The sequence below is a fragment of the Nilaparvata lugens genome, chromosome 2, assembly GCF_014356525.2.
Source record: "Nilaparvata lugens isolate BPH chromosome 2, ASM1435652v1, whole genome shotgun sequence".
Taxonomy (NCBI): Eukaryota; Metazoa; Arthropoda; class Insecta; order Hemiptera; family Delphacidae; genus Nilaparvata; species Nilaparvata lugens.
The window spans coordinates 91,626,170-91,638,560 of record NC_052505.1 but is presented as its reverse complement, the minus strand read 5'-3'; the positions used below and the strand labels follow the sequence as shown (position 1 = coordinate 91,638,560).

Here is a 12,391-nt window from a genome sequence, read left to right as displayed (position 1 = left end):
TGATGCTTACAAAAATAGTGTATTTCTTTCCCACTGAATAATTGATATTCAAAGTTGTTAAATCGTTGAATGATACTCTAAGTTTTTTGGGAAGTCTAAAATATTATTCCAATCATTGTCCCTCACAATACTCAAAACTGATTCGATATTATAATTTAGATATTGATTGATATTGCTTTTATATAAATGGGTTATTCTAGTCGTCATTAATTGCCGAATTTCATGTTTAACAAAAGTAGAAGACTGACATATCGATTGAATCTGATGCAAAAAACCTGAAGGTGATTTTATTATTATTTTACGAAATTACGATGGTATTCACCACATTTGTGTAGTAATCCAACTTGAAAAATCATAACTATGCCATAAATGAAAATATTCTCCTAGATTTTCAAATCCATCCCTCAATGATATCAGTTATGACTAATAATTGTCTGGTTATTTTTCTCGTTTTTTAAAACGTTATTGTTGATTTCCATGAAATCAAGTTGTCTAAATACTATCCTGTCCAATAAGTGTACATTATTTAATTCCTATTAATGTTTCAGAGAATCAAAATAACGCTCTCCTTGAACCTAACAAAACACTGGAACTAATCATTAGAAAATAAATTCATATTAATAAAATTTCAGTTGCAAAATCTGGAAATTATTCTACTCTGATTTCTGTCAGATTTAATTCTGAAAATCATTTCATTAATTAAAATTACTTTGAAAACTGTTTCTGTCCACGATTCCTATAAACATTTTATGTCAGTAAACTAATTTTGTTGAATATTTTCAAATGTTATGTATCAAATTGAATTTAATCGGTTTATATCCAATTATTAATTACAAAGCACTAAATTGAGTAAAAGTACCTTAAATGCTTGTTCTGAATCTTCATGTTTTACTTATTATGATTATTCAATAAATACTTGAGTAGAGTGAAAATTTCTAACTTTCTGATTGATAGAGCGTTATAGAATATTAAAGACATGAATTGAAATATTATAAATATATACGTTGCAAATATAATATTATTATTTTTTGAATCTATTGTTCAAACCTACGGTACTATATTATAGTTTAATAATGTAAATAAGTGATGAGGACATCATAATAGAGAATTGGCCTTCTTCAGATGAGTGGAAATCAATTTCATGACTTTCCCATCTGGTTAATTATTGTTCGTCATTAATCATCACACACATTAGAATGAAATAGTTGATTATTTTAATTTATCAAATCTTGTAAACTTTCATACCAGATACCCTGGTAGCATTTAGCATACTTACGGTATTTACTCATGCAGATTTCTGTAAATAGGTTTAAAAATGAAACATTTATAAAGTGCATTGTTAGGGTCTGATATAAAACGATTTCTATGTGTGTGCCTAGTAGAGATTTAATTAAGAGGAGTTCAGAACGTTAATGAGTCATAATAATGTAGACAGCTATTTTAACAGTAGGAGTGGCGAATATAGTTGAATAGAGTGTAGTTACTACTACTAAAATAATAAATTCATTATTAATTACCTATAATTAATTATTATTATCCTTTACGTAATACAATACATTACTAGTACTGTATGATAATGGATTTTTTCCTTCTGGTGCATTTGTTAAAAACAGAGGAGTAATATATATTTATGATGATAATTGATTTGAACATTCCATTGTTTATCAAACGCTGCCGATATGTTTAGTTCAAACAATTTTAATACGGAAATACTTCTAATTTAGATAAGTGAAAAATCAATATTCGTTTGTACTTTTCAACACAAGAATCAGAAAATGTTGTACTTTCTTACATTGAAAGGTGCAAATTTCACAAACACTCCAGTTTAAATTATTAATTCAAATTTGCTTGAATTTGTTTAAACCCAACTTTGAATTCTTAATCCACCCTGGAGACACGAGTAGAGGTTTTAAATTTTGGAACACATCTAACAATTCCTGTTTAGTTTATGAATTTGACTAAAATTTGAACTAAACCTGATTGAAATTTATATTTTTACTTTATACAATAACTACTCTGATTTCAGTTACAAATTTGACTGAACTGTAGCGAATTTGATTCTAACAGTTGAAATTTTAATATAGATACACTACAACTATTGAAATTAAATATGAAGCTACAAAATGACTCAAACAGAGCACTAACAGAACTGCTCAAACTTACACAATCTAATTTTTTTTTAATACAAAAATAATAATTTCTTCTACTGGGTCATACAGTTTACTTCATAAAAGTGTTATATAAAATAATATGATGATACTAGATCTCTATACATTTCTCGATTCCTACACTTGCAGTCGGAAATTTAACAATTGAAAATGAAAATTTGCTGACAACATGTTATGGATTGTTAGCAAATAATAAATCATTCATGATTATGTAAATAGTTTGCGAAATTTTTCACCATCCTCTCCGTATTTTGTAACATCACAATATGATTATAAATAATATGAATATAATAAATATATACATAAGATATATTATTTTCATTTGTAAAATTGTATGAACCAATACATTAATTAAATATTTTGATTAGGTAAGACGGTGTTGATTATTTTCCCTTCTCTTTTTAATAGATAATGAATAGAATAGATTGTTTGTATTTCTCAAGAAAAAGACAAACCAAACTCAATAATAGCACTTGTTCAAAAAATAGAAAATATATAATACATTATGATACTGATAACAGATAAATAATCTTCTTGTATGTCGCTACAGTCCATGGTGAGCCTTGGTCTCCGCAACTATCAACCTCCACGCATCTCTATCGTTTACTATACCTCTCCATCCCAAACTCCCAACATCATCCAGCACCTCATTCAGCCATCTTTTCCTGGTCCACCCTCTGTGTCTCCTGTTGTGAACTCTTTCCGTATAAATAATAATCTAAACTACTTCCATCACATATTTCCAATTTTATTACGATACTCTGTGAATCCCATCAACGGTAAACTGGAGTACACTGACAGTTAAAGTATTGTTGTTAAAATGTTGGGAGTTTTCTTCTCTCAGCAAGAACGCTAATATCAAAATTGATAAATATGAGAATTCGTGAGGACTCATATCCAGTATTTAAAATACTCTCCATTGTTTTATCGTTTTCTTCTCTATCCAATTATATTGTTTTCTATAATGTTATATTTGCGTTGATTTGAAATCGGATGATAGACTAATAATATAGTATTATACTAATAATATATAATATAATAATGATAATATAGAGTGACCTGGCTGGCTCAGGTCTGGTCAGAGTTTTCAGGTCGCACCTAATCGATTTCAGAGCCCTTGACATGACCTCTAACGACTGCTTTCAGGTAGCCGGGACCTACGGCTTAATTTTGAAGAATTTATAATTATTTCTGATTTAACTAAACAATTTGCATTGATAAAAGCTGATGGTTTTCCATCAAAATCTGGTTTTCAAAACCAGATTTTGTATACTAAGGTACAGGTATAAATAAAACTAACTGCACATGATATCCAAATCTGTACATTCGAGGTACAAAATCATTTACATAAGTCAAAACAGATTTTGAATAGATACAGCCATAGAGAAACAATAGCTATAAGTAGATATCCATGGTATAGCGCGTTTATGTCGCAACTTTTACTGTTATCTCAAGCCGATAGTTCATGTAATTCTTTCCCGTGAAGCTGTGTGACACTGGTAGTCTCTCATATTGTGCCGTTCATACACTCTCACCTCAACAAAACAGTAAAAATCGACAATAATCAACAGTAATCGGCATGAGATAACAGTAAAAGTTGCGACATAAACGCTCTATCTACTTATGCTATAGTTTCTCTATGATACAACCATAGAGTAAAGATACTGTTTATGGTATCTATAAATTTATTCATTTATTTATTTATTTATAATTTGTAGGGATACTATTATTTAATTGTCTATAATAAAACTGAGAGATTTGGAATATGAGAATTTGAGTATCTTCTTGTAATATAGAAGCATTCACTCCCCCTTATTCACACTAAAATTTGGGCATTCAGTTAAGCCCCGCAAACACATGATATCTATAAATTTGTAGAGATACTATTATTTAATTTTCTTTAATAAAACTGAGAGATTTGGAATATGGGAATTTGAGTATCTTCTTGCAATATAGAAGCATTCACTCCCCCTTATTCACGCTAAAATTTGGGCATTCAGTTAAGCCCCGCAAACACACATCGATATTTTTGTTCGTATGATATTTTGCCGTCTTTATATGAATTCTATCAGATTAAACGGAACTTGACAAAAATAATCTGTTTTATCTAATACAATTTATAAGGACGACAAAATATCTTACAAACAAAAATCGATGTGTGTGTGCGGAGCTTTACAACCGCACTTGTAGCGCGATCAGCTACGGCCAGTGGAAACCGCGGCCTTACTGTCTCCAATCAAATTATTTATTTACGATGCAAATGAAAACTAATGTTATAACATTGGTAGATAAAATAATAAGGTAGTCCTTGTGCTATTTTTCTTCCAAATTTATAGGTGACAAACTCCAAGATAAGGTTAGAATTTCACGTGTACAATTTTTCATAAAATTTTAGTTCGAAATAAACATGAAAAGTATAAATTAGATGGCTTGAATTAATAAATTGATTAGAAAATTCCACTCAATTAGCACTTGTAACGAATAATATTGAGGTATTTAGAAAAATTGGAAGCATTGAAGAAACACAAACTTGTAAACACTAAATTTTCTTCCAAGAGTTGAAAAGCCCGGGCCAAACTTTATTATACAGCTTCCGATTCTACTCCAGTGAAAACGACCTGGAATGGTGCATGCCACTCAAGTCAGTCATGTGATCTCTATCACACACAAATATCGGACTTGAGTGGATCGGAAGGCTGCATGATAAAGTGTGGCCCAGGCTTATCTCACAATGTGGAGTGAACAACATTTTTTCATACTAACCTTATCCATAAGATGGTGGAGGAGGAGAAGGAGAATGATAAGGAAAAGGAGGAGTGGAGAAACCGATAATAAAGCTGGAAAAAGGAGGAGAAGATGGAGAAGGTGGATAAAAAAGTGGAGGAGGATGACGAGGAGGAGGAGGAGGAGGATCAGAAGATTCAGAAGGAGGTTGTGAAGGAGGAGGAGTGGGACAAGGAGTGGGATAAAGAAGGGAAAATAAGAATGATAAGGAGGGGGTGAGGGAAAGAAGGGTGGAGCAGAAGAATGAGCAGGAGAAGTGATGGAAGAAGAAGAGAAGAAGAAGAAGAAGAAGAAGAAGAAGAAGAAGAAGAAGAAGAAGTTGAAAATGGATAAGTCTTTCGAATATTGTATTATGATTATTTTGGATTTTCCAGATGGCTGAATTGATCCTATATCCTCGACATTATTAGGATTACAGACTGTTTCTTGAAAATCAACTTTTTTTGCCGCCATTGTTTTTTATGATGAAAAACATTTTTGAGATTGCCATCATGGATAATCTCTTTATACACATTATTATAAAGAGATCATACCATTCCCAGGTCTGTACCTCCAAGGAGTCATGAGTTACTTCTTCTTCTTCTTCATCATGTACCATCTCCATGGTGGAGGTTGGCTATCATGATGGCGATTTTAATTTTATTGACAGCTGCTCTGAATAGGTCATTGGATGTACACTGGAACCAATCCCTTAAGTTGCGCAACCAAGATATTCGTCTTCCCTCCACTGATCTCTTGCCTGTTATTTTTCCTTGCATAATATAGTGCAATATTCATATTTCTTTCCCTCATTATGTGACCTAGATACTTTAACTTTCGTTCCTTAATTCACCTATGAGCTCTGGCCTTTCTTCTGAGAACCTCTTCATTTGTTACATGGTCTGTATATGAGATTCTCAGCATTCTGTGGTAGGTCCAAAACTCAAAGGCTTGAATTCTCTTTTCACATAATTTATTCAAGGTCCATGCTTCCATGCCATATAACAGAACTGGAAACACGAAACACTTAAGGAGACGAATTCGGAGATCCATTTTTATATCTCTTGATATCAGTAGAATCTTCTTCAATTGATAAATGCAGCACATGCCTTCTCTATCCTGATTTAATTTCAGTGTAGTGATCAGCGTTAGATGTTACCCGGGCCTCAAGATATGTGTATGCATCTACCCGCTCCAATCTCTCATCTCCAGCGAGTTACACGGTTTTCTAATTGTTGGGATTGGCATTTGGTGGAAAAAGCTTGTTTTCCGCTGCAAACAGTACTTTCTCTCTTTTTCCAATGAGGCTCCAGCCGTGGAATATGGACTTACAGCCTCCAACCAGATGTCATTTGAAGCTTTGGAAATATACTAGAGCACTGTACCAATAACACTAGTTTATGTCTACTACGAATACATTTACAGGGTGGAAAGTGAAATATTGTCCCTGAAAAATGTTTCAAGTTTTTGAAGTTGAATAAATCATGAAAAGAGTGGTCGAAATGAGTTGATTCTTTCAAACATCATAGTTTGGTTAATTCTGAACACTTTGGTGGTAAAACAAATCCGATATCTCTCAGAATAACTAAATAGCAAGCAATATAAAGATTTCTGTCAATAATGACCGCCATCTTGGATTTTTCAATGTTGCCAAATATTTTTCAATGATTCATTTTTCAATATGTTTCGTTGTTTCCATCATCAATATCCCTATTTGGCTTGAAAAAATTGATTTCATAGTTCCAGCTTGTTACCTCATGCCTATGGAAAAACGCACCAGGAACCATGCAGGGTTTTCTTTGGAGAACTCATTTCTTGACGTATAGTGCAAGAAGATATATCGTTCCAATTATAAAAAAACGTTTTTTAGGGCTTTGAAGGTTGGGCTATAACTTTTTTATATGCGTTTTAGAGGAAACTTTCATAGAACAAAAATTGTAGAGAAAGGGTTTTAAAATATTTTGTCTAGAAAAAAGGTTGAATATCTTGAACGGTTATTGAAATACAAGCAATAGCAAAACCCTGAAAATTTTGGCGGCCATCTTGTTTCCGAGGTGTTGCCTGAGATTTCGACTTATCATCATCACGATCCTTATTATGCTAGACCTAACGAAAAAATTGAGACATCTTCACGGCTATTACCCAAAAATGATCACGGAATGACATTTATTCGCCCGGACTATCACGTCTTTTTCACGATTCCATAATATTGGGTGAAATTGTAGATTTATCTGAAATGTTTGGATATAAAGGCTATTATATTGAGGTCACGTTATAATGACAGTATTTGATCACCTTTGGTTTTGCTATCCTTGTCTATCATTCGACAAAGCCGGTGGTACTATCCTTTTCTAGGCCCACAACGATGCCAATTATGTTTTTGACAGTGTAGAAATATAATTAAATGCAGAGAATCGGCATCGCTATTCTCCTATTATCACTTGCCATTATAACGTGGACCTCACTATAGATGAAGTGTCCTATTGGACTAGTGGGCGAAGTGGTTTTTCGTCTTTTTCACACTGAACTCTATACTAACTTCGACCATTAAGATACTAACGTTAGTATAGAGTTCACTGCTTTTTCAAGATTCCAAATATTGGGTAAAATTGTAGATTGGGTGAAAGATAAATTGGGTCTGTTGGTTGGCCACTCTTGACATTGTCTTGTATACATAACCTAAAAATTGTAAAAAATAATCTGATCTGTGTATTCATTTGTCTATAAAATATAGTGTATTTATTTAAATTACGTATTTATATCTAATTTAACTCCCCAAACACATTATTGTAACATTTATTTAGACTTGTCTCCTCAGTAGTATCCATACATTCTAAATGTATTTTTGTCGACTTTCAACAAAAGTGATTGTACTTCATAAACCCTGTAATTTTATTCTTCAACTATGATCATAAGAGTAGTATTTTTAGCAATAATGTGTTTCATCAATTCTACTATCAGACGAAACAACCGTGCCTTATCTAACTGATTGCAGTAAGCTGAGACTCGGTATACATTTGTCCTCATCCAGATTATGAATTCATTGATCCAAAAACACAACAACCAAAAGGTTGTACAAAAGAAAACAAGGCAAAAGGTCAGTTGTTATCTATCTCTATTAATCTTATTAGAATATTAAGATTATTTAATGAATACTTTAGAATTACTTTTGAACAACTAAATTACGACATAGGAGTCACTTACCTGAATTAGCAGTCAGGTAACTGACTCCTATGACGTAATTTATTGTTCAAAAGTGATTTTAACAAGCAGTTCGTAATGGAAACAAACATTGATAAATACTTTATACTTGCTATTATTTATGGTACTTATAATATATTCTTACCACCGAGTTTTCACTTGTAATTTTTAAGTTGATCATTTATATGAATAATATGTTATTTTGCTCTATTCCAGTTTATTGTAAAGCGGCAGACGGCATCATTTGTACCAAATCAAACAATTCAACATTTCAAAAGGATATTCCATGCAAATGGACGTGAGTATTCCTTTCTATTAGTCAAACATTTTAGTGAGTATGGATGACTGTCGCCAAGTGCTTACAAATGACGACGAGCGAGAAAATGTTGATTGCAGCTTTGCATGCTCGCCAAGTCATACAAATGTCGACGAGCGCGAGAGTGTGGCCATGTTCGCCAGTCATACAAATGTCGACGAGTGCGAGTGTGGCCATGCTCGCCAAGTCAAGAGTGGGATGGCTGCTGTGCTCATCTTCATTTGTATGCACTTGGCAAGAGTGTGAATGTGGCACTATTTGCTCCGATTTTTGTCGAGACGAGGCGAGCTAAACAAGGGATAGTGGCCAGCCAAGCATCCACAAATGGTACATTGCAGTGTGGATGAGAAGACCTTCGTGGGGAAGCTGGTAAGCTTGGCCAGCGACTTGGCGAGATTGTGGATAAGGGGATTGTCAAGCCACACCAAGCGTTTTTTCTTGCTTTTTCAGACAAGTCAAAAGAGCAGGAGAGCTTCTTCGATTAGCTGATTATCATCTGATTCCCGAACGCCAAACCTAGCTAAATTTTGATAGATAAGCGCCAAACATTGGAAAGTTTCCTGCCTGCCGACTCGTCTGAAAACGCAAGAAAAAAAACGCTTCGTGTGGCTTGACCCTAGTTTCCCCCTAGAATCCGCTAGTTCACAATCCTTCCCTCTCGGAGTTCATAGAACTCTTGATACTTGTACTTATCCCACTGGAAACGCTGCTGCGTCGTGGTCGTCACTCTGTAGAGCTCGTGAACTCTGTGACCTCCTCGTGAGCTCGTGACCTCCTCAGAATAAGCACAAATATAACTCTTTAATATGATGTTATTATATCCTTAAAAATACTACTATATATAATATGCACAATTCCTTCAATCGAATCCCGACATTGTGTCCTGAAATTCCTTTAAGCGAGCTGGCAGTAAATTATACAAACGAATACCCGAACTCCTTATACATGGTTGTTTGGTGTGTATTTTCAACATTTTAGTCCAGTCACTATATACATTGGTGCATTATATTGTAGTTGATTTTTGAATATATTATTTGGGTACATAAGAGAAGTCCAGAACCAATTTATTCATGCAAAATTCCTTGTGCTAGATACAGAGTGGTCCAAAAACCTCGTATTTTCGGCTCATTTTCCAGTTTTCAGCTATTTCTGCCAAATCTCTTAGACAGAAAAATTTGCTCTCGCCTTTTTTATAGATTATAAAATTCTGAATAAAATGAGATCATGAGGAACTCTCAATCTTCAATGAGTACTGAGTTATGATTTTTCAAAAATGAGTGAAATTTGAAGAAAAAATGAATTTTAGTTTTGATCAACAATATCTTCCGAATGTTACCATTCAGATGTATAACTCAAAATCCCCCTGGGCGTATTTTTGTGCTCTACAATTTGAAATCAGGTTGAGCGTTCAAATGTCATATAGATTTCGAGGTAGACCTGAAAACACTGCTCCTTGTATTGTGAAAAACACCTAATTTTCAGCTTCAACCATTATCACCAACTACATTGTCCTCACATTGATATTTCGCACAATGACATAAGTTCATGAGATTAAATATAATCATTATGTTCATTTCGGTATTTCCTAGTGGAGAGGCACGCTTAAGGACACCTCAAGGATCAAAATTTCAAACACTGTTTAAAATGTTCTAATTAATGGTGATTTTAATGTGATTTTTTTTTGTTTTTTATTCTGTTTTCAACCGTCAAAATTTAAAATTCTTAGTTTTCGTTGTTCTTAGTGAAAATGGACTAAATTTTAGAAAGTGAAACCATAACCCTATTTCGGACTCTTAAAATGTTATCTAAATTTGGGAGAGAAATAGTCAAGGAGTATCTTTAGTTTTTCTCTCCCAATCAGTGCTACCTTGTGAAAATTATAAATAAATAAAAAAAAGAAAAAATAACTTATAACTCTTGTCACAATGCTCAGATTTCATCGTACTACACTTCATTCTTCTCGGCTTGCCAAGGCGATCCAAAATCATGCATCATAAGTCAATATAATATCTGAGATTACTTCTGTATCTAGTTGACTAGCCTAGTGAGTGATTTGCCTTCCTTATGGACTTTCAAATTACTTCTGTATCTTGTTGAGTACCGGTAGTACTTCATGAGTTCCTTTGTTTCCAGCAACGTTCACGATAAATAAAATCTCTCAGATTACTTCTGTATCTAGTTGATTATCGGTAGTGATTCATGAATTTGTTTGTTTTCAGAAACGGTTACTCGTTCGAAACGGCCCTGCTACTATCCATCTTCCTGGGCATGTTCGGCGCGGACAGGTTCTACCTGGGCTACCCGGCCATCGGCCTCCTCAAGTTCTGCACGCTGGGTTTCATGTTTTTGGGCCAGCTAGTAGACGTCATCCTCATCGCCACGCAGGTTGTGGGTCCGGCTGATGGATCCAACTACGTCATCCCTTACTACGGAGCTGGCATCCAAATGATCACTAGCAATAATTGCACCTACAGACTCACCCAGGATGAATATCTGCTGCATTGAGTAACGGTGATTTCTGCTGCATTGAGTAACGGTGATTTCTGCTGCATTGAGTAACTGTGATTTCTACTGCATTGAATAACGGTTATTCATTCCCTATTAAGTTAGACGCACACAGATCGTCATGGGACGGATCGGATGATTAGATTTGATGCATTGTTCTCAATTGGAGTGCGCATACCTATCCGCATCCGTATAGGTATGCGCACTCAAATTGAAAACAATGCATCAAATCTAATCATCCGATCCGTCAGATGCGTGCCGTCCGTCCGATGACGATCTGTGTGCGCCTACCTTTAGGGCGCTGGCATTCGATGATCACTAGCAACAATATTGCACCTACAGACTTGCATTGAGTAACGGTGATTTCTGCTGCATTGAGTAACGGTGATTTCTGCTGCATTGAGTAACTGTGATTTCTGCTGCATTGAGTAACGGTGATTTCTGCTGCATTGAGTAACGGTGATTTCTGCTAAATTGAGTAACGGTGATTTCTGCTGCATTGAGTAACGGTTTCTGCTGCATTGAGTAACGGTGATTTCTGCTGCATTGAGTAACGGTGATTTCTGCTGCGTTGAGTAAGAGCATAGGGAAACAATAGCATAAGTAGATATCCCATGGTATAGGGCGTTTATTTCGCAACTTTTACTGTTATCTCAAGCCCCAAGTTCATGTAATTCTTTCCCGTGAAGCTGTGTGACACTGGTAGTCTCTCATATTGTGCCGTTCATTCACTCTCACTCCAACAAAACAGTAAAATTCGACAATAATCAATAGTAATCGGCTTGAGATATCAGTAAAAGTTGCGACATAAACGCCCTATACCATGGGATTTCTACTTACGCTATTGTTTCTCTATGGTAAGAGCCTGTTCACATGACAGCGATTTACGCTCGGTTGTCGCGCTGTTGACCAACCGAGCGGTTGCCAGGTATAGGGAAACACATGGTGCCGTACACATGCATCGCTCGGTTGTAGTAGTCGCCGGCGAATCGCGGCGGTTGTAGTCTGAGACTACAACCGCTCGGTTGTCGTCGGTTACCGGGCGGTTTGATATACTAGAGCAGGCATGAGAGCGTACACATGTCTTCAGTCAACCGAGCGGTTTCGAGCAGAGCAGTTCACATAGTGCACATTCTATTACAATTTCAGTCCAATTAAAATTTTCAGTTCAGTTAGTAAGTTCAGTTTAAGACATCCCTTGCCCAGGTTGGGACATTGAATTAAAAATAAGCAATTCGTTATTTTTGTTAATTTATTAAGAACATAAATATTTGAATTTACATTTCATTATCAAAATTAATAGTATAAATACTTATTTACATTATTTGTGTTTATTATTCAAGAATCAAAACATTACTAATATAATAAACATATTGACATTACATTGTGAAAACAATAAAAAACAAGAAAACAATTTTTAATTGAATTTGAACAGAGT

At 34.6% G+C, this 12,391-nt stretch overlaps 1 protein-coding gene across 1 annotated transcript in view; it reads left to right on the top strand.

The window, feature by feature from the left end:
* LOC120348750 (TM2 domain-containing protein CG10795-like) overlaps positions 1-11,669 on the top strand; it is a 12,239-nt gene extending 570 nt beyond the window's left edge. The window contains exons 2-4 of the mRNA XM_039420258.1: positions 7,936-8,028; positions 8,349-8,430; positions 10,668-11,669. Coding sequence (XP_039276192.1) covers positions 7,936-8,028; positions 8,349-8,430; positions 10,668-10,953 — 461 coding nt within the window. The 3' untranslated portion in view covers positions 10,954-11,669. The remainder of the gene's footprint in view (positions 1-7,935; positions 8,029-8,348; positions 8,431-10,667) is intronic.
* Positions 11,670-12,391: the final 722 nt, after the last annotated feature.